The sequence below is a fragment of the Chrysochloris asiatica genome, unplaced genomic scaffold, assembly GCF_000296735.1.
Source record: "Chrysochloris asiatica unplaced genomic scaffold, ChrAsi1.0 scaffold00437, whole genome shotgun sequence".
NCBI classification, from domain to species: domain Eukaryota; kingdom Metazoa; phylum Chordata; class Mammalia; order Afrosoricida; family Chrysochloridae; genus Chrysochloris; species Chrysochloris asiatica.
Window position 1 is genome coordinate 954,656 of NW_006408955.1, and position 24,410 is coordinate 979,065.

General features: G+C 38.2%; 1 protein-coding gene across 1 annotated transcript in view; it reads right to left on the minus strand.

The window, feature by feature from the left end:
• The window catches only part of TOX (thymocyte selection-associated high mobility group box), a 496,032-nt gene that overhangs the window by 8,481 nt on the left and 463,141 nt on the right, over positions 1 to 24,410 (minus strand). Inside the window, exons 6-7 of the mRNA XM_006876961.1 lie at positions 22,532 to 22,612; positions 3,184 to 3,570 (exon numbers count right to left, since the gene is read on the minus strand). Coding sequence (XP_006877023.1) covers positions 3,184 to 3,570; positions 22,532 to 22,612 — 468 coding nt within the window. The remainder of the gene's footprint in view (positions 1 to 3,183; positions 3,571 to 22,531; positions 22,613 to 24,410) is intronic.

Genomic DNA, 24,410 nt, shown 5'->3' on the forward strand with positions numbered 1-24,410 from the left:
CTTCAAGTCTGGAGGGCAGCCTCTGGAGAAGGGCCTTCTGCTTCACTGTCCATCCTGCAGGAGCCACGCAGTCTATCTCCCGCTATGCTTCTTCAGTATATCTTAACTTCAAGTTGTTGTTGTTGTGTGCCCTTGAATCTGTCCCCATTCATAGCAACTCTGTGTAGGGTTTCCAACAGCAGCTGGTGGGTTTGAACCACCAACCTTGTGGTAATTGGTCCAGTGCTTATCCTATACAGTGCAGGTCATCCCTGACTATAGGACCCATTTGTTTTATTTATCCTTTTAAAATATATCTTATCATTAGTCCCACAACTCTGTCTTAAGTCAGAGTTGTGGAAACAGAGTCCTGTAAGTCAGGAACTCCCTTGTGTTTCTCTAAATCCACTTCTACCCGCACCCCCATGGGAGCGTCACAAAGCAGGCTTCTCACCTGCCTTATTCACCAATCAATCCTGAGAGCCTAGATTGGCTTGGCACATGCTACAAAATCATTTAATAACTTTTGAATGAGTTAAATTTATAAAAACTTCCAAGGAATTGATATTCTATAACAATAATTCCATCTATTTTACATGCATACAATTACTTTATTTCTTAATTCACTCAATCATTTATTTATTCAGCAATGATGGACTACCACTCACAATTGATGCACTCTTCAAAGTGATTTCAGCCAGCAAAGTCTTTGGGCCATTTATTCTCCATTTGAATTTGCGTCATTCTGTCTTCAGCTATCACGTAAATGGAATTTAGGACCTTCCAGCTCTTTTGTAAGAGCACTTCTTGTGACATATTTACAGAACTGACTTAAAGACAAGTGGATAACTTATCCAGTGTAATCTGTTCTGGTTCTTCCCATTCAGTGAAGATACTTTATGAAGAAAAAAAATTTGGATTTTTTATATGTGACCTTATGTAAGTGTGAAACATGAAAACCTTTTAGGATCACAGCCTGTTCATCCAAGGTCTTAGTATGAATAGAAAAAAGTATAATCTCTAAGTTTTTTCTTCTGGACAAAGGCAACCTTCTAGTTTACATCTTGGGGAGGTACTGAGCCTTGGATATTCCTTCTTCTGAGAAGAAGTAGCCCCATGCTAGGTCTTGATGAGGTAAGGGTCCCTCAACTAAGGGATCAACGTATACAACGGTCCCTCAAATTATTATATTTTTGCCCAGACACTACTGATTCACATGCATGCCTCAGAAACATTCCTTTGTTGTAAGTGAATACTGAAGGGAAGAATGGAAATTTGATCATGAACAGACAGGAGAGTGGGAGTCGGTCTTCCCCCCCAGTTGTCTTCCCCAGTATGCTGGAAGAAGGCAACCAAGTCATCAGAGCTTCATTGATATCCTTGGCCGGGGCAGTTAGGAAGATTCCAGAAAAGAGATGATGGCCTTTACTTCTCATAATAATTTGTTGTTGTTGTTCCTTCAGGTAATACCATAACTATTTTGATTATAGAACTAACTAAGATTGAAAGATTAGTCTTGATGTGGCACTGCAGAATAATGCACTGGACTGCAAGGTGGATTTGAGCCACAAGGCTAGCAGTTCAAACACACCAGCGGCTTCTATGCAGGGTAGCTATGAGTCTGAAGCAACTCGATGGCACTTAACAATAACAACAAAATTCTTAAGGAGATCTGGGTAGTCAAATAAGAAATAGTTCATGTTCTATAAGAATAATTAAGAATGAAAGGTAGGCATTTAATAATCCAAGCTTTTTAAAAATAATAATAATAATTTAATAATCCAAGCTTTTTAAACAGACCCCAGTTTAAATTCCAGTTCTGAGTTTATGAGCACATTAAAAAATTCTGCCAAGCCTTGGTTTCCTCATCTGTAAAATGCTGATAATGGAAGCACCGGTACCACACATTTCCTGAGAACTATAAGATGAGCGAATGGAAAAGGTCCTGGGTTTATTAGTGTCAGCTCTCAGGAATCCTGCCCAGGATAGTAATAATGAAAAGGGAGATTGCACATACACGAATCCTCTTACTCCCCTTGCTCTTCTACTACCCTACTCCGACTATGAATTCAAATTCCACAGAGGACTAGATAGCAATTTTCGGAGGAGGCTGTGCTTGCATAGTTAATTACACAGCTTTTGGAACTATAGTGTACTTGCTGGCAAAAATTATAGCCGTATTTCATAGAATTTGTGATTTTTTTTAAAATCTGTTTTCAAAAGTGTTTAGGAGATTTTAAGACTTTACATTCAGTGCAATATAGTTTATATGATTTGTTTCTAACTTTTATATCTTAAAATAACATCAAAGTTCAAAAGGGAAGTTAATACTTGAATTCAAAGAAATTTAAGCGAAGATTGCACCCAAGTGGTTCTACTAATCTGGGGTGTGGAGAGGCGGGTACTCAGCCTTCCTGAGTTTTCTAGTCTATTTGGAAGCCGACATATATTTTAAAGGAAAACTCTGGCTAGAATGTTCCATTCTGAGGGCCTTTTAGATTCTACCATATAAGACATTTCTGCCCAGAAACTGTGAGCCTGACTTCATTATGCTGCATTTATTGGATTCAACAGGCGTGCCAGTCAAAGACTTTCTCATCTTCCAAGCAACTTTTTTTTTTTAAGTAAAATTCTTGATCCCAAAGACATCATTGACAGTGTTTGGCATCTTAAAATAACCAGACTACTTCACTCAAGAAATGGAAAACAAAAAAGAGTGATGAGAAGGTGAGGCAAAATGGTTATCATGGGAAAGAAATCAGCAATCATCGATGGGTACACTATCAATTCTTGTGATTGCATATTGCTATCCAAACTCATCACCCATTTATAAAGTACAAATTGTATTTTTTCAGCCAGCAGAGCCGTATTTGTTGAATCTCTTTAGTTCTTTCTCTCTGTGCACTAAAATACAAGAACGGAACAATCTATCTTTCAGGGTGGTACCAATGTTTTCAATCGAAAGGTTGGTGATTTGAACCCATTCAACAGTGCCATGGAAGAAAAGACCAGGCAGTCTGCTTCTGTAAAGATTACAGCCAAGAAACTCTTGTGGAGCACTTCTCCTCTGTACAACATGGGCTGTCACCATGACCAGAAATCAGCTCAATCGCACAAGAGCCATGCCCATCCTCTGGATAAACAGAGTGCCTCAGCATGTAGGAAGAGGGGGTATGCTGAATTTAGGCCATGCCCAGCACTTACTTGTTGCATGGTTGGAGAATGTAAGGCCGACTGGACCTGCATAGGCAGCTGGCTCCCGAGGGGCTGCTGCATGCTGAGCGGCTGGTGTTGCTGCATGTTGAGATGCTGGTGGAGAGGTGGACTGATCTGGAGAGGTGGAGGGGGAGAAACAGCCATGTTCGCTATGGACACAGTCACTGGCATTTGGTTATTCGGCTTGGGGGCTATGTTCCTGGGGAGACTCGGATGCATGGCAGTTAGATGAGGATTCATTCCTGGTTGTTGGTGGTAGTGGGAACTTAGGTACAGTGCTGAGTGGGCCTGGCTGGGCCCATGGAACACAGATGGCTTCGAGTTGATCAGCTGAGGAGGTTGAGATGCCTTAACATCAACAGGTTCACTATAGCTCTATGGAGAAAACAAACAAGAGGCTGATTATTTCCTCAGAGTGGAAGTTTTGTGAGTTTAGTCATAGATCTTCACATGAATCAACACACATGACCCAGGACTCTCCAGACTTTCCTCTAAAAACTCTTCCACCATCACTTGTAACATAAGTTATTAAGTCTGATATTATTTGATTTCTTTTATGAAGTCTATAGTAATCAATTATGACAAATCCCACTCCCAATAAATTCTGAACTTCTGATTTTGGGGGTCATCTGGACAAATTTATCTTTGTCTGGGTTGGAGGACAGAATGGTAGTAAGCCCTAGCAGGAAATACTAATGTACTATGCATTACACTTTTAAAGTAATTGACCTTCAGAGCTCCTCTACTGAGTATCTTTAATTTTCCCCCATTTTCTTCTCATATTCTCAAAGAATCTGACCTAGAGATTTGTATAAAGAAAACGAAGCTGGATAGTGGGAATGAGTGTGGAGGAAAAAGACTCCTAAAATACCTTTCTGAAGTCATATAAAGCTATATTAATATATCTTCTAAGTAACCATAGAACTTATCTACATTATTTAAAAGCTGGTGATAAATTGTTCCCCATAATGAACTGGAAAAAAAAAATCTCTTACAGAAAATTTAGACTGTATCATAAATTAATATAATTTTGTCCAATTTTCCCATACTCTCACATGGTCAATTCCTGACAACCTTTTAATTCACTTAAAAACTAGACATTTTAGTGGAAGCTCAAAAAGATCAAGAATTAAGCCTGAGGCATTTCTCTCATGAGCCTACCCTCTACTTTGGCTTAGTACAACACTATAGAGCAACTCTTGGAAGGTGAACCCAGCTGAAGAAATAATTCTGAAATGCCTTTCCAGAGACAACGTCACTTTACCAAACAAGGGCTTAAAGAAGCCTGGATGCCCTATTCCGGGACCTTGTTGTCCTGCTGATTCTGTTTGCAGGTTATTCTGCACTGCAGGGAATGTCGAGCCTGTGAGGGCTCCTTTCTATCCCTTCTGCTCTGTGCCCATCACCAGTGGCTGACTGGAGAAGCTGGGCCGTCATACACAATGATATTAAACTGAAAGCTGGCAACTTCATATTCCTAAGTCAGCTCATAATATTTCTAGACGTAAAACTTATTTCTCCCCAATAATCTAGAAAAATTAAAAGTAAACTAAAAAAACTATGTTATATATGTGTGCCAATTCAAGGGGATGGGAATGGGTTGGGTGAATATATTACCTAGAGGATGAATACTTGTTCTAATCAGAAAACACAGAAACCTGTGGTCCCACAAGACGGCATTATACTCCATGCATAATATATATATTAAGCTGTACCCAAAGAATTCAAATCCTTCCAAGGCGTCTTCTTGTTATAATATTGCTTCTACGTCACTGCTGAATGTAACGTTCTAGAATAGAAATTGGATGTCTAGACTCCTCAGCTGTGGTATTACATTAAAAATGTCAAAAAGCGTTCACAAAAAAAAACTTTAGGGGAAGCTTTAGACTAGGAAGCTTTATTGTATACAGTTCCTGAACTAACAGTCTTTTACTTTCAAGCAAATAAAACAAAGCAAAACTTTAAAGTAATTTTTTTTTTTTTGCTTCCATTATTAAATTCTTTCTGCTGATGTGCAGAGTAGTGAACAATTCAAGGAAAAGGTCAGAAGACTTAATGCAGGCTGTGTAAACAATGACTTGTTCTAATCAGAAAACATGCACTTTGGTTGATATACCTCAAAAACCATTGTATATAGGTGGTTCCTAAAAAAAATCATGTAAAAGTCATATTATGAACAAATTATGCATGTATTTAAAAATGATTTTTACCAAAATAAGCTCTTACTAACTTATTATAACATGTCTGAACAGGATCCAGTTTGAGAGACTAAGAAGTCTAAGACATCAGTTTGAAAAGAGCCCCTATCAGAGCAACATGAATTCTGCTAAAACGGAAGCAAAAATACCCCCAAAAAACCTAAGATTTATAGTGAAGTTTATGTGGAAGAATGGTGACATTATTCATGCTTATGAAAAGTGTATGGAGACAATACCCCAAAGAAATTAACTGCTTGAAAATGGATAGGTGACACATTTTAAGAAGGCACAAGACAATGTCAAAGATGAAGTCTGCATTGGCAGATCATCCACAACAATTATCGAGGAAACAATTAATCTTGTTTGTTCCCTGGCTGAAAAGGACTGATGATGATCAACAAACAGCCAACACCATAGACATCTCAACTGATTCAGTCTACACACTTTTAATTTAAAAATTAAGTTGAGCAAACTTTCGGCTAGATGAGTATCAAAACTGTTGCACCCAGATCAGCTGTAGACAAAAGCAGAACCTTCAATGGAAAATTTAAACCAATGGCATCAAGATCCTGAAGCATTTCCTGAAGGAACTGCAATAGGATTGTAACAAATGAAACATGGCTTTACCAGTATGATCTTGATAGACAAAGCACAATCAAAGCAATGGCTACCAAGAGGTGGAAGTGGTCCACTCAAAGCAAAAGTAGACCTGTTAAGAGCAAATGTCATGGTAACAGTTTTGGGGGGATGCTCAAGGCATTTGCTTGCTGACTTTAACAAGGGACAAAGAATGATAACATCTGCTTATTATGAGGGTGTTTTGAGAAAGCTAGCCAACGCTTTGTCAGAAAAATGCCCAGGATAGCTTCACCAGTCTTTCTCCACCATGAAGATGCTTCTGCTCCTTCTTCTCATCAAACAAGACCAATCTTATAAGAGTTTTGATGGGAAGTCCTTAAAGTCCTGGTTTATCTCTGTCTGTCTTCTTTTTGTTTCCTAATCTTAAAAAAATTTTTTCAAGGGCACCCGTTCCTTTAGAAATGTAAAAGAGACTGCACTGGCATGGTTAAATCCCCAGGCTCCTAAGTGATAGAGAGATGGACTAAATTGCTGGTATCACCCCTTACAAAAATGTCTTCATGTTGATGGAGCTTATATTGAGAAATAAATCTTATATTTTTATATTCTAATTCCATTATTCAATTATCTTTTCGAAGTCCTCTATATGTGGAGATTATACATTATTTTTTGTCACTGTAATATGTTTATTGGATGCCTCTAGGCTTAACTAAACTTGGAAAGCATTTTCATTGTTTACACTCCCTTTTTCTTATCCTGTTGCAGAGGGCTAATTTCATATTTGAAGTCCTGGCGTTGTACTGTGGGTTAATGCACTGGAACCCAAGGTCAGTTTGAATTACAAGGTTGGCAGTTCAAGTCACCATCTGCTCCTCAGAAACCCTATAGAGGGTCACTATGAGCCGGAACTGACTTGACAGCACTTAACAACAACAACAGATTTCATATTTAGTCAAAGATCCATCGAGTTCAAATGACAAAGAAATGACTATACAACACCAAAAAAAAGTTGCCATCAAGTTGATCGAGTCTGACTCTTGGAGACCCCACATGTGTCAGAGCTCAGTACCTCTTAAGCAATAAGTATCCTCTTCACAATTGCCCCTGTGAATCACTAATAAACTTTGATCTTTATGCATTTGCCTATTCTAGTTATTTCATGTAAATGGGATCACACAATATTTATCCTTTTGTGTACGACTTATTTCACTCAGCATAATTTTTTCAAAGTTCATCCATATTGTAGTATGTGCCAGAACTTCCTTTCTCTTTATGGCTGAATAATATTTCATTGTTTATATACCACATTTTGTTTATCCATTCATCTACTGATGGGCAGGCATTTTGGTTGTTTCCATATTTTCGCTGTTTTAATAATGCTGCTGTGAATATTGGTGTGGTGCTGTGGGTTAATGCACTGGACTGCAAAGTCGGTTTGAACTGCAAGTTTGGCAGTTCAAGCTCACTAGCCACTCCTAGGAAACCCAATACAGGGTGACTGTGAGTCAGAACTGACTCTACAGCACTTAACAACAGTAGTATCAGTTTGCATTCCTGCATTCAAGTCTTTTGCTATAAACCAATGAGTGGACTTAACTGGGTTGCATGGTAATTCTATCTTTAACATATCTTTTGGAATCACCAAACTGTTTTTACAGTGATGTTGGTGGTAGTTACATGCCGTTAAGTCCATTCACATTCACAGGTGCACCATGGTACAATCCCACCGACAATGGATGAGAACTCCAATGTCTCTCTATCCATGGTACTTTCAATATTCTTCTCCAGAACTATAATTCAAATGCATCAATTAATTTAAATGTATCAATTCTTTTACAGTCTTCCTTATTCATTGTTCAACTTTAACATGTATATTGTATATTGTTGTTGTTGTTAAGTGCCGTTGAGTCGGTTCCAACCCATAGCGACCCTGTAGAGGGTTTCCAAGGAGTGACTGGTGAGCTTGAACCACCAACCTTGCAGTTCAAACTGACTTTGCAGTCTAGCACTTTAACCCACAGCGCCACACCAGGACCCTAACATGTATATTAGCCTACTGAAAATACCATGGCTTGGGCCAAGTGCACCTCTGCACAAATGACACCTTTGCTTTTGAATACTTTAAAGAGAACGTCTACAATAGATTTGCCTAATGCAATAAATCATTTGATTTCTTGACTGATGCTTCCATGAGTGTTGATAGTGAATAAAAGCAAAATAAATTTTTTGACAATTTCTATCTTTTCTCCATTTATCATGATGGTATTTATTGGCCCAGTGGGGAGGATTTTTGTTTTCTTTACATTGAAGTACAACCTATACTGAAAGTTATAGTCTTTGATCTTTATCGGTAAGCATTTTAAGTCCCCTTCATTTTCAGCAAGCAAGGCTGTATCATCTGCATAACACAGGTTGCTAATCTGATGCCATATTCTATTTCATATAATCAAGCTTCTTGGATTGTTTATTCAGCATACAGATTGAATAACTATGATGAAAGAATAACCCTGGTGTACACCTTTCCTGATTTTAAACCATTCAATGTCTCCTTGCTCTTCGTTTATGTATGGGTTCCTCGTGAGCACAATTAAGTGTTCCAAATACTTATTCTCCACAATGTTGTCTATAGCTTGTCATGATCCACACAGTCAAAAGCCTTTACATAATCAATTAAGTAAAGGTAAACATTTTTCTGGTATTCTCTACTTTCAGCCACGATCTATCTGATGTCATCAGATATGTCATTCCATGTTCTCAGCTTAATCTGGCTTGATCCTCTGGCAGTTCCCAGTCAATGTACTGTTGCAGGCATTTTTGCATTAACTTTAGCAAAATTTTACTTGCATCTGATATTAAAGATATTGTCTGATGATTTCCACATTCTATTGTATTATCTCTCTTTGGAATGGGTGCAAATATGGATCTTTTCCAAATTTTGGGGCATAGATAAGTGAGTGCCTCCAGTGCTATGTAAGTTTGTTGAAAGATTTCAGTTTGTATTTTAGTAATTCCCAGAGCCTCATTCTTTGCCAATGCCTTCAGTGCACCTTGGACGTCCTCCTTCAGTACCATTGGCTTTTGCTCACATACTACTTCTTGAACTGGCTGAACACAGAATAATAAGAAGCCTTAAAGAATCTGAACATTCACAGAACATCAGAGAGATGTTTTCCACCATCTTCTCCATTCTCAGTATGAATGAAGCCCATCCAGAAGTGACGAGGATTCATAGCCTATAACACGAAACACACTGGCCTTGAGTGAAATCTGACTGGTAGTGACCCTGTAAGAGAAAGCAGAACTTCCCTCTAGGGTTTCCAAGTCTGTAAATGGGAACACACTGCCACATTGTTCATACCTAGAGTGGCTGGTGGATTTAAACTGCTGATAGACCAATACTTTTGTCACTTAACCACCATGGCTCCTTTGATAGGCACCTTCCCTTTACTCCTCACTGGCTCTTAGGGAATCACCTGGCAGGCTGCAGGAAAGCCTGCTCATATTTTGAGAATTTGTGTCTTTAAGTAAAGGTCCATTTTTAGCTTCGCTTCTGATTAAATCTTAATCAGATTAATATAATATTCCATCTATTAACTACAGAGCTATTTTACTGTTTTGGAAGATAAGCAGACTAAGTTCATTTGCAACAGCAAACTGCCATGAGTTCATAAGCTGCTTAAATGAAAATATGATGAAATCATAAATCTAATATATTCTATCACTTGTTCCAACTAAACTATGAAAGCAAGGCTACAATTTTCCAAGTTAAATATGGTATATAAGTTCTATACCTAACATTTTGTGAACACAGTTGCTCTGTAGGATAAACACTGGACTGCTAAACACAAGGTTGGCCGTTCAAGCCCACCAGCCACCTGGGGGAGCAAGATGAGGCTTTCTACTTCCATAAAGATTTACAGACTTGGAAACCCTATGCAGGGTCGCTATGAGTTGGAACTGACTAGATGGCACTTCATGACAATACATTTGGAAATTAGAATTTTCTTCTCATACATATTAAATAATTTAAGTCTGTTTCTACTTTCAAACACATTAACCTTTTTCAGTTAGAATGTATTATCTTATGTCAGTCTCCTGATAAATTTATCAGTGTATGCAATACTGAAAGCAATCTTTGAATTTGACATTTTCATGGCAGGAATGAGTTTTTGCTTTTAGCTTCTATTCTAGAATGTTCTATTTTCTGTTTGTCTTAGGTAGGGTCACTGATTCTCAAAGACATTTTCTGCAACAAAATGGAGGGGTGGGCTATAGAGACAGTTTGAGTCTTCTCAGTAGAGTTTACTTGGATATGTGTAAAATGTACAAAGGATATAACTCTACGAATATGAAGATACTTCTTATTAACCAACATTTTGATTACTCAAGATTGTTTCAGTACCATTTACTTTGTATAATGATGATAATACAGCATAGGCTCTAAATGTCTGCATTCTGGGATGGTATGTGCTATAAAAATGAAAGATTGACAAAGCAATTGTTATTTAAAATAGCAAAGTATAAATATAAGACATAAAACTCAGTGGAAGCAACAATATAGGAGTTGCTGAACCAAATCAAATTAATAGTCCATCTAATTTGATTCTTGTTTTCAGCACTGACCAACACTGGAAATGAAACAAAATTTATGCACCTTCTCAATTGTGCATTGTTATTTCTGGAAGGAAAATGTTTCTGGTTCTTGCAGGTGATTAACTTACACCCTGAAGCATGAGATTTTATTATCTTTAAATCACTCTCTGGTCTTACAGAGCTGCAAATTTTATGTTAACAGCTATAAAATGATCCATCCCATTTTCAAATTCTGGTCCAGTGTTTGTCTCAATAGCTCTTCATGGCATAAATTCGGTAAGTTTAACTTCATCTATAAAATCATTCCTTTTATTTGCTTCAAATTTACTATTTCTGCACTACTGCTCATGGCAATAGAGCATTTTTTTTTCCAATTAATTCAATCAATATTGTCTTGTATTATACATTTAAAAAATATCTTCCATCGTCCTCTCTAAATTTTGGTGTGACAACTCATGTACTATTCCTTAAGATAGAAATGAAGCCCCATAGGTGATGTGTGCTTACAAAGGTATGAATCTGATTACTTTTATTGAACTTGCCAGAATGCACTCATTCAAATGCTGGCTCCCTTTCCAAGTTAGCAGTTTTGAGAAGTGGTACACTTATTTCAACAATACTGCTTTTAATGGGAATATTTGGAACCGTTTCTCCTGGAATTCTCTTTAGAGCTTGTGGAACACTGTTTTACATATCCTCAGACAACTCTTTGTCTTTTGATGGTGAATTGAATTTTTGGAAACAGCTAACAGTCACTTGAAGCCAAGTCTGTGGGTTATGTCTGGGTGAAGTTTGGTGAAAAGAATGAGGTGTGAAAACAATGTAGCAAAATTGGTTTTCTATCATGGCTCATAAAAATTTCCTGACTGCAGTTCAGAAAGAGGAGTTTTAAATATCTTTTGAACTCCAGGAGCAATAATAAAATAAGTTTGTAGCCTTCCAAGTTGACTACTTTGAATGCAACATTCATTTTGGGAATGTAAGTTCTGGTCTATGTGATAAAAGGAAGCTAGTTCTATTGCTTTAAAATTATATACTGTTTTCAGCAAGCACATTTAGTTCAATGTCTAGGAATTTCTGAATCTATGTGAAAAATATATTTCCTAATGCCTGATTTAATAACTCAACCCAAAATGAATTTAAATAGTATGTAAAAAGGCTTGTCAGGGAGCCCCAGTTTTTGTTAATAGTAAATATTATTGGTTTTCTTTGCAGGGCATGAGGACTGTTTCAATGAAGAAACCTGCACAGATGTCTTTAAATATCTAGATGATTTCTTATCTTTATTAAGGTATATGTATCTGTATATATGTATATGGTGGTGGTTATGTGTCATGGAGTCAGTTCAGTGACCCTGTATAGTGTTTCCGAGGTTGTCAATCTTTATGGGAGCAGAAAGCCTAATTTTTCTCCCATGGAACTGGGGTAGTTTCAAACTGTTGACCATGAGATTAGCAGCCCGATTCATAACCACTACGCTACCAGAGCTTCTTTTATAAAGGTATATTTATCTGTATATATGTATATGGTGGTGGCCATGTGTCATGGATTTGGTTCTAAATCATAGTGACCCTGCATAGGTTTTCTGGGGCTGCGAATCTTTAAGGAGCAGAAAGCCTCATCTTTCTCCCATGGAATGGCTGAGTTCCAGCACCACTGGACCAAATAAACAACATCCATACAAATGGAGAAAAGACTGAAGTTGTCAAAGACTTCATTTAGTTCGGATTAACTATCAACACTCATGAAAGCAGCAATCAAGAAATCAAATGGCATATTGCTTTAGGCAAATCTCTTTAAAGTGTTGAAGAGCAAAGATGTCACTTTGAAGATTAAGGTGCTCCTGATCCAAGTCATAGTATTTTTAATAACCTCATACGCATGTGAAATTTGTCCAGTGAAACAGGAAGACTTTAGAAGAATTGATGCATTTGAGTTACGGTGTTGGAGGACAATAATGAAAGTACCATGGAGTGTCAAAAGAACAAACAGATCTGTGTTGGGAGAAGTACAGCAAGAATGCTCCTTGGAAGCCAGGGTGGCCAGACTTGATCTCTCATACTTCAGACATATTATCAGGAGGGACCGATCCCCAGAGAAGTATATCATGTTTGGTAAAGTGAAGGGTCAGAGAGAAAGAGGAAGACCCCCAATGAGATAAATTGGCACAGTGGCAACAGCAATGAGCTCGAGAGTAGCAAAGATTGTGAGGTTGGTGCAGGATGAGGCAGTATTTCATTCTTTTGTACAGAGTCACTATGAGTTGGTATCAACTCAATGGCACCTAACAACATACATGTATATCATCTATCTATCTATCTATCTATCTATCTATCTATCTATCTATCTATCTATCTATCCATCCATCTACCTACCCATCATCTATCTATCTATCTATCTATCTATCTATCTATCTATCCATCCATCTACCTCTGAAGCAAAATCTTTCATTTTGATGTCCTTTGAAATATTTCTTTATATTAAAATTGTCTTATAGACAAAATGTGGTCTAGCTAAACTTTCAATCATATAGAATGTTTTCTTAGTCCTTTGCTCACCTACCAATAACACTAAAATAGCAATTGTTGGCATTTATAAATAGCTTCCTGAGTCCTGGTTCATTAATTGCATTTCATGTAATTTATAATTTTATCCTCATGGAAACTCTTTGATGTAGGTTCCATTATCATCTTTTTTAAAAAATATTTTATTGTGAATTGAGTGATAGTTTACAGGGCATCAGTTTTACACTCAACCAATCATACTGTGTTTCATTGCAATGTTTACAATCCCCTCCATGCACCATCGGTAGCACTATTTACTACTTCTCTCTCTCTCTCTCTCTTTCTGTCTTTTTCTTTCTTACACAAAACACAGAAAATATACATTTGTTTAAATGACCAAAGGATACATTTTTCAAGCCAGCCTCTTGTCTGCAAGCACACAGCCTTTCTCAGTCCATGCACCTAGAGTCCTCAGCTGCTCCCTCACTCCGTGCCAACACCTCTGTGGTCTCCACTTTTCTCTTTAGGATCCAAGGGTAAGCTCATGTTCTTCCCTCTTGATGGTACTAGTATCCTCTGTTCCTACTTAACTACTCCCCCGCCCCCTTTTTCCCCACATCTTCTACCTTTACAGTTGTGACAATTGCAATTAATCATTTACTCACTATTAAATCAAAAGAATCCTATTCCCCATCTTCCCCATCCCCATTCACCAGACCTATGTAGACAAGAGGAAAACTATTCAATGGAGATTCTACCTTACTCACCTGGTTCTGAAACTAAGCATTCTCTTGAAAGCTAGTAAGTCAGTCACTTTGTGCTATTATGCTTCCCTTTTTTTGGTAGCCAATGTTTAAGTTGCCCATCCCTATCAACCCTGTGTACTGAGGGGGCAGGCTTCATCCTTGATATGAAAAATCCTTCCCTTTCTGTTAGAATTTTGAGCATTTACATCTATAAGAAAAGGTCTAGTTCATCAACAGATGACTATTTACTTAACTTGTCCTTAAGACATACAGTTAATAAGTAGGAAATCTATCATTTGAACTTAGATTCATCTGACATAAGTTCTCTGTGGATTTTATTGTCCTCTACTGGACTCTCTCAGGAGTACACTCGTAGAAACCTCTGGAAGTCTTCTAACCTTGTCCCTGGTTTCCACACAGAAGCACATTTTGGAAATATCTTGGTCTTCTCTAACCCTTACTTACAACACTATCTACTGATTATAAATTTCTGTATGGAAAGAGATGGTTTACTCAGATAATTTCAGAATCTAATGATATCCCCAGCTCTGGTTTGAACTACAAGGTTTGAACTGGTTTGAACTACAATATCCCTCTATTCTGAAATAAATTTTATTTTCTTATTAAATATTCAGAGAAAATGGGACATGAGTAACTGCTGCTCTCTGTCTAATGCTCATTGTGGGCATGAACCCTGAACATTTCATTTTTCAGGTTAATACACCTCATTTATTGACTATCTCATTATCTGACATTTTGTATTTACTAAACTGCAAATATTAAAACTACTATATGACTATTTTTCACATTGATGACATGCAGCTGGTGGTAATGAATGCCAAGGTTTGAGGTGAGAGTAATGCTGTCTGTGATGGTCAAGGTTACATGTTAACTTGGTTGGGTCATGATTTTCAGTGATTTGGCATTTATGTAATGATGTAATCTGACAGTTATATAATGATGTAGTCATTCTCTATTTCGTGATCTGATGTGGTCACTCTCAATGTTTGCATAATGCCTAATTTTGCATAATAAATTGGTCTTTGGAAACTAAGGATGTCAATAGCTGAGGAGTGGGTATAATCTCAAATTCCTTCTTCTGTGACCGTTAACCTTTCAGATGCTTTTATAGATTACCCTGCTGAAATCTTGCCAACACCTCCCATTACATTACTGAGTGTAAAATGGAATGGTTATTCTAAGCTCTGACTGGGACTGTGTTTACTACATTGTTGTTGTTAACTGCTATCAAGTTGGTTCTGACTTGTAGCGACCCTGTATAGGGTTTCTGAGGAGTGGCTGGTGACCTTGAACCACCAATCTTGTAGTTCAAACCGACGTTGCAGTTCAGCACATAACCCATAGTGCCACACCAGGTCTCCTTTTACAACACCGGATGCTCATTTTTGTCCTGCATCATGATGGGTTTACATACATGTGATGACTAACACTGGGCAGGCCAGCCACTGGATTTGGAGGCAGAGGAGTATCTCCAAAAAGTAGAGCCTATGGCAAGCATTGGAGTCCTGCAGTGGTGCTGTGGGTTAATGAGCTGGATTACAAAGTCATTTGAACCACAAGGTCTGTGGTTCAAGCCCACCAGCTGCTCCTTGGAAACCCTATACAGGGTTTCTATAGGTTGGAACCAACTTGACAGCACTTAACAACAACAACATGGCAAGCACTGGAATTCCTCCCTCTCCCACTGGTCCAAACATCTGTTGCCCCTGCAAATACTCATCATCACTGTGTACCTTGAATAATTAATCCAACAATCAAAACTCTGCCTGGAGCACTCAATTATTCTTTTTTATGGATGAGAGAACATTTAAAATGGGGGGAGGGTTCTTGTAGGTTCCCCCACCACCATGAACCTTGTCCAGCCTCTGACTTTTCCTTCCAGTTTGGAGGAAGGGTAGATTAGGGAAAATAGTCACTACTGTCTTGAAACATTTCATGGGAAAAGAGGGTGTTTGATGTGTGGATGGGAGGCCTGGGCTGGGAAAGTGGAGCTGGGAATGCTCAGGGCTAGGTGGCTTGTTGAGCTGCAGACACGGCAGGGAGGCAGGAGAAGCGGTAGGGAGGCAGAGGGAGAAGAAATCCTGAAGTCAGGAAAGGACTCTCCAATAGGACAGTATTAGTTTTAAATTGCAGAATGATCTCTCACAACTGATGACAAAAAAAAATGTGGCAGTGATCATCCCTCCCACAGGACTCAATAAGGTTCATTGGGTGGGGGTGGGGGTGGGGTTCAGTCACTTACTGCAGTCGTTACACAGAACTCACAGCTATGGGCTCATTAGGGAAGGACCCAAAAATGTTCAACTTACAGTTCTTTCAGTCAGGACCGTCTCTCTTCAGTCATGCCCACTGGCAGGCCCCTCTCTGCTTGGGTAATATTAACTAAGCTCTTTAAGGGATGCTGATAAATGCCCACAGGACACATTATACCACCATAAGCCTCAGCCAGAAGGCACTAAGGTCTAACCCCATAGGCCAGCAAACTTAGCTCTCCCAATTAAGTGCATGGAGACACCCCACTCTGTAAGAAAGCCTCCTGCCTAACGTCACTCAGCTTTATTTGCTTTATAGCCTGGGAAGCCTCATGCTCTGGCTCTTGGTTCCTCTGTTACTGCTTCTCTGCTACTCCTTCGGTGTCACAGATTTCTGGTCCTGGGTTGAGGAGATTCAATGTGCAGGGATTTCAGGGTCCAAAGGACATGCTCCTCTCCTGGCATTCCTTCCTTGAGGGTGGTGAGATCCTGTTCCTGCTTCTGAGATGGCTCGTTTTATGTACGTTAGAGTTCCAGGCTTTTACAGTCACAGTTAACTCAGCTAACCACTCAAAGCAGAATTATTAAATCCTGTCAGCTGTCCTCTCACCTTCTACCCTGAACCATCTGGGTAAAAATGTTTAGTGGGAGTTTACAAAGACTCTGTCTAGAATTCACTGCACTACAGTTGTCAATGGAAACTGCAACAGTTACTAATAAAAAATGCTCAGTGGTACCCTCTTTAAGTGGTAACCAAGGCATGTGTCATACAGGCCATACCTTAGATATGCCTCTGGTCGGTGGTGCCATGCTGTAGGGTGATGCATAGGCACAGAAGAAATAGAATAGGCGGGAGCAGTGGTTCTAGACACTCTGCAGGCCCCAGATTCCTTTCCAAGGCTCTGGTCAGCCTCAGGTACTTGTAGGGAGGTGGGTGAAAGTAGGCAGCATTCTGGACCACAGCCTCATTTAAGCCATCAAAGCTCTGTTCTTCATTGTTGTTAAGTGCCATTGAGTCGGTTCCGACACATAGTGACCCTGTATAGGGCTTACGAGGAGTGACTAGTGAGCTTGAACCACGGATCTTGAGATTCAACCTGAATTTGTAGTTCAACACATTAACCCACAGCACCACACCAAATTTTATGTGTCAACTTGGCTAAGTCATGGTATCCAGTTATTTGGTCTAGAAGTTACCGTGAAACTTTTTACTTTTTTTTCCCCCTTGCTATAAGTCAGGTCACTAGGAGTCAGAGCTGACTTGAAGGCAAATAATTAACTAAAGAACCTATGAATTAGTAGACTTCAGATAAAGCAGATTCCCCTTCACAAGGCGGGTGGGCCTCATCTAATCAATGAAAGGCCTTAAGAGCAAACACTAAGATTTCCTGAGGAAGAAGAAATTCTGCTACAAGACATAAACAGACATCCTGCCAGAACTCTCAGCCCACTTGCCTGACCTGTAGATTTAGGACACAAACTGCTGGTGTTTCTAGACTGTCACCAGACTTACAGATTTTAGACTTGCTAGATGTACAATTGTGTGAGCTAACTCCTTAAAATCAGTCTATGTATATATGTTGACAGCATGCAACAAAATATATATGTTGTTGTTGCATGCTGTCAAATCAATTCAGATTCGCAGCAACCCTACAGGACAGAATAGAATAGCCTCCTAAGGCTCCCTAGATGGTAACCTTTATAAGAGCAGATTGCCAAGTCTTTATCTTGCAGTGCCATTAGTGAGTTTGAACTACCAACCTTGCAGTTAACCATCAAAGCACTTAGTTATTATGCCACCATATATATGAAAGAGGCTTCAAAAGCTCGTGGAAAAACAGAATTAAAAAAGAACTGAATTTCTTTATGACCTTTTTGAAGCCTCCTCATATATGTATATACAGGCATTCTTTATTTCAAATCAAAGGTCTTACATATTTCATAGCCAACCTCAAAGATGAACTAAGAAAGAGAAGACCACCAACCATGGAGAATGAAGAAACTGAGGCTGAAGTCCCGAAACTGGTGGTGGAAGCCAACCACCAAATGGTTGTTAATGTGATACTATTAATGTGTTGGAATCTCACATCGTTTGGTATTTTCAGTTTGAAGCAAACATCTTAGCTTCAGCAAGCTTTCAGCTTGTTGATGGCAGAAAGTGTTAAGCCACATGAACCTCCTCTCTGTTCTCTGTCCTTCCTCTAGTTGCTGCCTGGTCTGCTTAACCCTCCCTTCTAGCACTTGCTCGTCCTTTGACCCTTAGCTCCAATGTCACCTTTTCAAGAGTCCTTTCCAGACCATCCTACAAGATCTTTCACTCGTTTTCTTCAAAATAATACATTCTCAAAGAATCTGATCACTTAATAGTTTACATTTTAAAAACTGCAGTAAAAATATGTATGAGATAAGTTTATGAATTCAACTATTTTTACATGTACAATTTAGTGACTGTGATTACATTCATCATGTTGTGCAACCATCAGATGATTCTATCGCCAAGGAAGGAAAGTCAGGGCTCTAAGCCATGACTCTCCTTTCCTCCTCCCTCCTGGCCCTGATGACTAATATTAAGCTTGGTCTCTGTATTTTGTCTATTTCCTGTAAGTGGGATTATATAATATTTGTTCTTTTGTGATTGATTTATTTCATTTAGTAAAATGGTAGCATGTGTCAGATCTTCATTTCTCTTTATGATAGAGTAACAGATGGACATACCACATTTTGTTTACCCATTCATCTGTTAATACCTATTTTGGTCATTTCCCCCCTTAGGGCTATTGTGAAATGTGCTGTAATGAACATTGGAATACAATTTGTTGCTGCTGTTAAGTGCTGTTGAGCCAGTTCCAACTCATGATGACCCTGCATAGGGTTTCTGAGGCTTTCAAAATCTTTGTGGGAGCAGAAAGTTGCATTTTTCTCCTGCAGAGTGGCTGGTGGGCTTGAACCACTAAACTTGTCGTTCATAATCCAGTGCTTATAGTATTAGTTTATTATTGATCTCAGTGCATTTGCCTAGTACTTCCTGTGCCCTCTGAGTCTGGTCAATTTGCCAAATAAATATATGAATGAGTGAATGGAGTAAGTGGGGCTCAGGTGGCTATCTGGAGCAACTTGTTATCAAGAAGCCTTTTGTATTGTACTTATAGGTCTATTGGGGTTCTGGTGTGGTGTTGCAGGTTAAGGCACTGGACTGAAAGGTTGGCAGTTCAAGATCAACAACAATATAGATGTTTCAGAAAACAGTTATCATTTATAACATGCCCAAAAAGTTGTAACAGAAAAATGTATGCACAAGTAAGAATGGCTCTCTTTATCACTGATAAAATATAAAATGGAAAAGTAATGGATTTTTACATATTCTTCTATACATCATGAAAAGGTGGTGGTGGTGTTGCTGTTAAGTGCCCTCTAGTTGATTCCGACTCATAGTGATCCTGTATAGGGTTTCCTAGGCTTTTTAAATCTTTGCAGGAGCAGAAAGTCTCCTCTTTCTCCCACGGAGCAGCTGGTGGGCTAAAACTGCTAACCTTGTGGTTTGCAGCCCAGTGCTTATCCTATGAGTCAGGGCTTGTAAAATTTTTATACCTGCCAACAAAGTTATACTGCAAATATCCATTCTCATGTAACATCACAGGGCTACTTTGTTTAGCTGGGAGTGGATATTTGTGGCTTTCCTTCAATTTGTATGCAAACAATAGATTGTTGTTGTTACATGACATTGATTGGGCTCAGACTCAAACAACCTTGTACAGGGTTTTCGAGGAATAGCTGATGGGTTTGAACCCACAACTTTGTGGGTTTCAAATCAACTTTGAGGTTCAGTGCATTTCTACAGTGCCACAACACAATGGATAGCTGTCCATCCATAGTTATTTAAGAGCTCCAGCAAAATTCTTACTGCCAAGGAGAAGAAAACATCAGAATAAGCTATATAAAAAGTGCTTGGTTTTTTAAAATACAGAAATGGCAATCTGCAGCATTTATACAAATTGCCATAGACTCTGAGTTACAACTCTAAGACTGAATAGTAAGAAGAGTTGGAGCTAAAAGCAATCTGAGGACACCTGTTTAGAAAGTAAAGGTTAAGGATGATAGTATACCAGCAATCTGCATAACATTACTGAGACTACTTTGTGTTGGAATTGAGAATTTATGTATTGATTTTCTTGCATGACAATGCTATTACTAAAACCAATGTCAAAAAGAAGATTATCTAGAATGAGACAGGGAAATTATTGCTTTTAATTCTCCTTATACTTTGGGCATATTCATCTGTAACAAAATCCTGACCATTTTGTCTGATAGCTGGCTGGATTTTATATTTGCTACCTTATTTTCTGCTATAATTTTGAACACTTTCTGTGAATTGTACATCTATACATAAATGTGAGGCAGTATTAGCGGAAAATATAAATAGCTTCAAAAGGAGTTAGTAAAATTAAAAAGTCAGTGATCCATAGTGAGATGACACAAGAGAGCTATGTTTAATCATAAATAATAACTTTTACCACAACATTAGTTTTTAGAGCTGGGCATAATGTTGAATTAAACTAAAGGTCTACTGAATTTTGGGTATTTGCATACTGTATTCTCATTCCTTCTCTGCTTCACCATTTGTTGTTCTTAAGTGCCATGGAGTCATAATCAGTATATATTTTCCTCATTTAAAAACTGATTTATATACTGGCGGTCCACAGATTGTGAATGAGTTCTCTTTCTAAGACTAATTTTAAATCAAATATATATGTAAGTTGGAACAGTTAGGTATGATTTGCATTAAATGTCTTAGTATATAGCATATAGTATACTATTCAATGAATAATAAACATTAAGGAAACACTCTAGATACATTAAAACATCTGTAACATAATAATACAGCAATAAGAATGCTTTGATGTGCATTACAATGTGGCACCAACATTGTAATTATGAATCACTGTATGTACTGCAAAATTTTAATCTAATAGGCTTCATGGGGTTTGGTTCGTAACTATGGGTTGTTGGATGTTCATAACCTTGGGACCGTCTGTAATTGTTTTAGAGTCAATAGAATGGACATGGATATTTATGAATACCAAATTAAATGTTTTATTTTAGGGCGAGTGGGATGAAGTCCATAGACCCAAGCCACACTCAGCCCTAAACCCAAACCCAATGCCATCAAGTCGATTCCAATTTATAGGTACCCTATCCTTGTGTGGCACTGTAGGATCAGCACTGGACTGTGAACCACAAGGTCACCAGTTCAAACCCACCAGCTGCTCCTTAGAAACCATATCCGGGTCGCTGCAAGTCAGAACCGACTCGAGAGCACTTGACAACAACAAAATCCTGGTGTAGCACTGTAGGATAAGCACTGGACTTCTAACTGCAGGTTGCCAGTTCAAACCCACCAGCCTTTTCTCAGAAAGCCTATACAGGGTCACTATGCGTTGGAGCTGACTTGACAGAAGTTAACAGCAGCGACAACAACATTCAGGGTTTCTGAGACTAAATATTTATAGGAGCACACAGTCTCATATTTCTCCTGCAGAATGACAGGTAGGTTTGAACCAGCAACCCTGCAGTTAGCAGCCCAACATCTAACCGATAGTATCCACAAGGTTTAGAGCTAAATCTAAGTTTGAGATGATACAGTATCAACTACATATAGAGTCAGCCCTGGCTCACTATTAAAAAACAAAAATTCTTCAATGAGAATTTCAAAAAAATTCTTGAGTATTTGTAACAGAAAGGCTATTGTTCTTGCTAGTTGTTGTCAAGTGTGTTCCAATGTATGGTAGCCCCAGACTTGCAGAGTAGAACTGCTCACCAGGCTTGTCTTCAGAGGTGCATTTGAAGCTCCAATCTTGTGCCACCCAGGGATTCCTAATGAAAGGACAAAAAGAGATAACATCTGTTCATTTGAAAATAAAGACACCATTGAGGAATAATATTTAATGCTTTAGAATATTTTAAATAGAAAGAACCAGTGATTAAGATATTCTAAAGCATTAAATATTCTTAACTGGTGTTTTTATTTTGAAATGAAAAAAGTAGGCTCTCTTTTTGTAGTGGGCTTACCTCCTAATAATGAAGCATTGAGGCTAGTATTTAAGGTGGAGCATTTCCTCTGCAAAGGCCAACAGGAAAGGGGAGGGAGTTCCCAGGATATGGAAATAGAAAGTTAGTTCAAAAGTAAGAATGGGCTGTGACTAATCCAGCAAACCAGAAATCCACAGGTAGACAATATTTTCACAAAGCTCAGAGGATACTGCTCTGGTCTTCTAGGTATGAGCAAATATTTCTGTAACATCTTGCTTTGTTTAAAATTTACTTTTTCTTTTACAACAAAAAATTGTGCGAAAATGCTAAAGTGATCTTTAAAGCTTTTAAGTTACTATCAAAGTCTGCATCTCAGTGGTCAGAATCTGTCCCAGTACCAGACAATTGCAGGTTACCTTGGATACCAGGCTGGCTCTATATGCTGCAAGTTGCTTCAGATACTCCTTCTTTGCAGCCTCGGTTTTCTTTTTATAGACCTGTAACAACAACAAAGAGTCTTAAATTAGAAAGTGCACCTGTTTTTGTTTTTAGAGAGGTGCAATGCAGAATGATAATTACACATACATAATAATATATATCTGCACAAAACTTCTATTTTCTTACAGTACAGTAGAGGTGATCATTCTACTGAAACAGCTTTTTTAGAAGTATGCCAATAGACTAGATAAGAAGATGAATAGTAAAATTTTACATTTTACAGAAAGCATATGAGAAGATTTATGTGGGTTACTTAGAAAGTGGAGGGAGTTAGCATAGGAAGACAGTAGTGAGGAAGGTTTCCAGAGAATCTCTGTATGGATAAAGAGAATATTTGATGTTACATAATAGATAAGCCTTCAGTGCTTCAAGTCCTGCTATATTATAGGTTCCATGTTCTTCCAGAAAAAAAAGGACAGAATTAAAAGTAGTGAAATTGTGTTCAATAAACAAATATAAGTGACAGTCATGGGGTTTGTGGGTTCATCATTTTTGAAAACTTTTCAACTTTGAATTCCTGTCTGCATACCCTAAGTCTCAGCAGTGGGGGACAAAAGTCAAGAACCCCACTGAGGCTGGAGTCCAAACCACAGTGGCTGAGGATGGCATGTGTTTAGAAAGACTGCTCTGACCTTGTCCTTGAACAAGAATGCAGGTGACTGGCATCTGTGAACTCCTCATTTTGAAAAAATAAAAAATGTCCCAAGACGAATTTTAGTTTACAGGAACTTTCATGTTTGGGAAGGAAATCATCTTGAAAATAAAAGTACAATCATCCTAAATTGAGCAAAAGGATAAAAAAAACACTTGTGAGTACATAAAGCTTTCATTATGAAATTAAAGAAAGAAGTCACAAATGAAAGATTGGTGAAGTGAACAAACATGGTCATTGGCAAACATTCAATTAAGTCTTTCAAGGCTTTGGAGTTTGTTATTGGTAATCATTTGAAATAATAATAATAATAAAAAGTATTCTCCACCATTTCCTGGGTAAATGGAAATGTAGTTTAATTGATGGAACTGTTTTAAAATTTCAGCTTCTTGAGTTTTACAGCAAAGAGCTAGGCTTGGCTAATAGTTTACAATAAGAACTCAAAAAAAATAAAATAAAATAAAAAACAAAACACAAGACACAAATCAGTATTGAAAAGTGGCTTTACTATTAGTCTGAGTAGTTAAATACAGATCAAATGTCTGCTCAAGTTGGTAGCAGAGACCAATTTATGGCTCTATGGTTAATGGTTGTTTGCTAAACCCAGGGCACTAATGCAAGATGTGAAGATTATTATTTACTCATGCATATTTTAATTAAGAGAGCCTCTTACTTAACGTAAACAAATAGTAACCTTGCCAAAAACGTCTAATGGGACTCTGTGACATGAATGTGCAAATTATTTTCTCTATGAGTCAGAACTCTGGAAGTTATGTCATGGATATTGTAAATACCAGCAGGGTCATCCACGGTGGACAGGTTACAGATTAGCTTCCAGACGATGACAGACTAGGAGAAGGAGAGACAAACTACTTCCGAATATTTAGTCACTGAAAGCCTTATGAATAGCAGAGAAACACTGTCAGATATATTACCAGAAAATGACCCCTCAGGTTGGAAGTCAATCAAAATGCGACTGGGGAAGAGCTGCCTTCTGAAAGTAGAGTTGACAGTAATGACATGAATAGAGTAAATTCTGTGGGAGTAAAGCCCTCAGGACCTTCATTTTCTGATGCGACACAACTCAAAACGAAGAGAAACAGCTGTAAATATCCATTAATAATCGGAACATGGGTTGTTTGAAG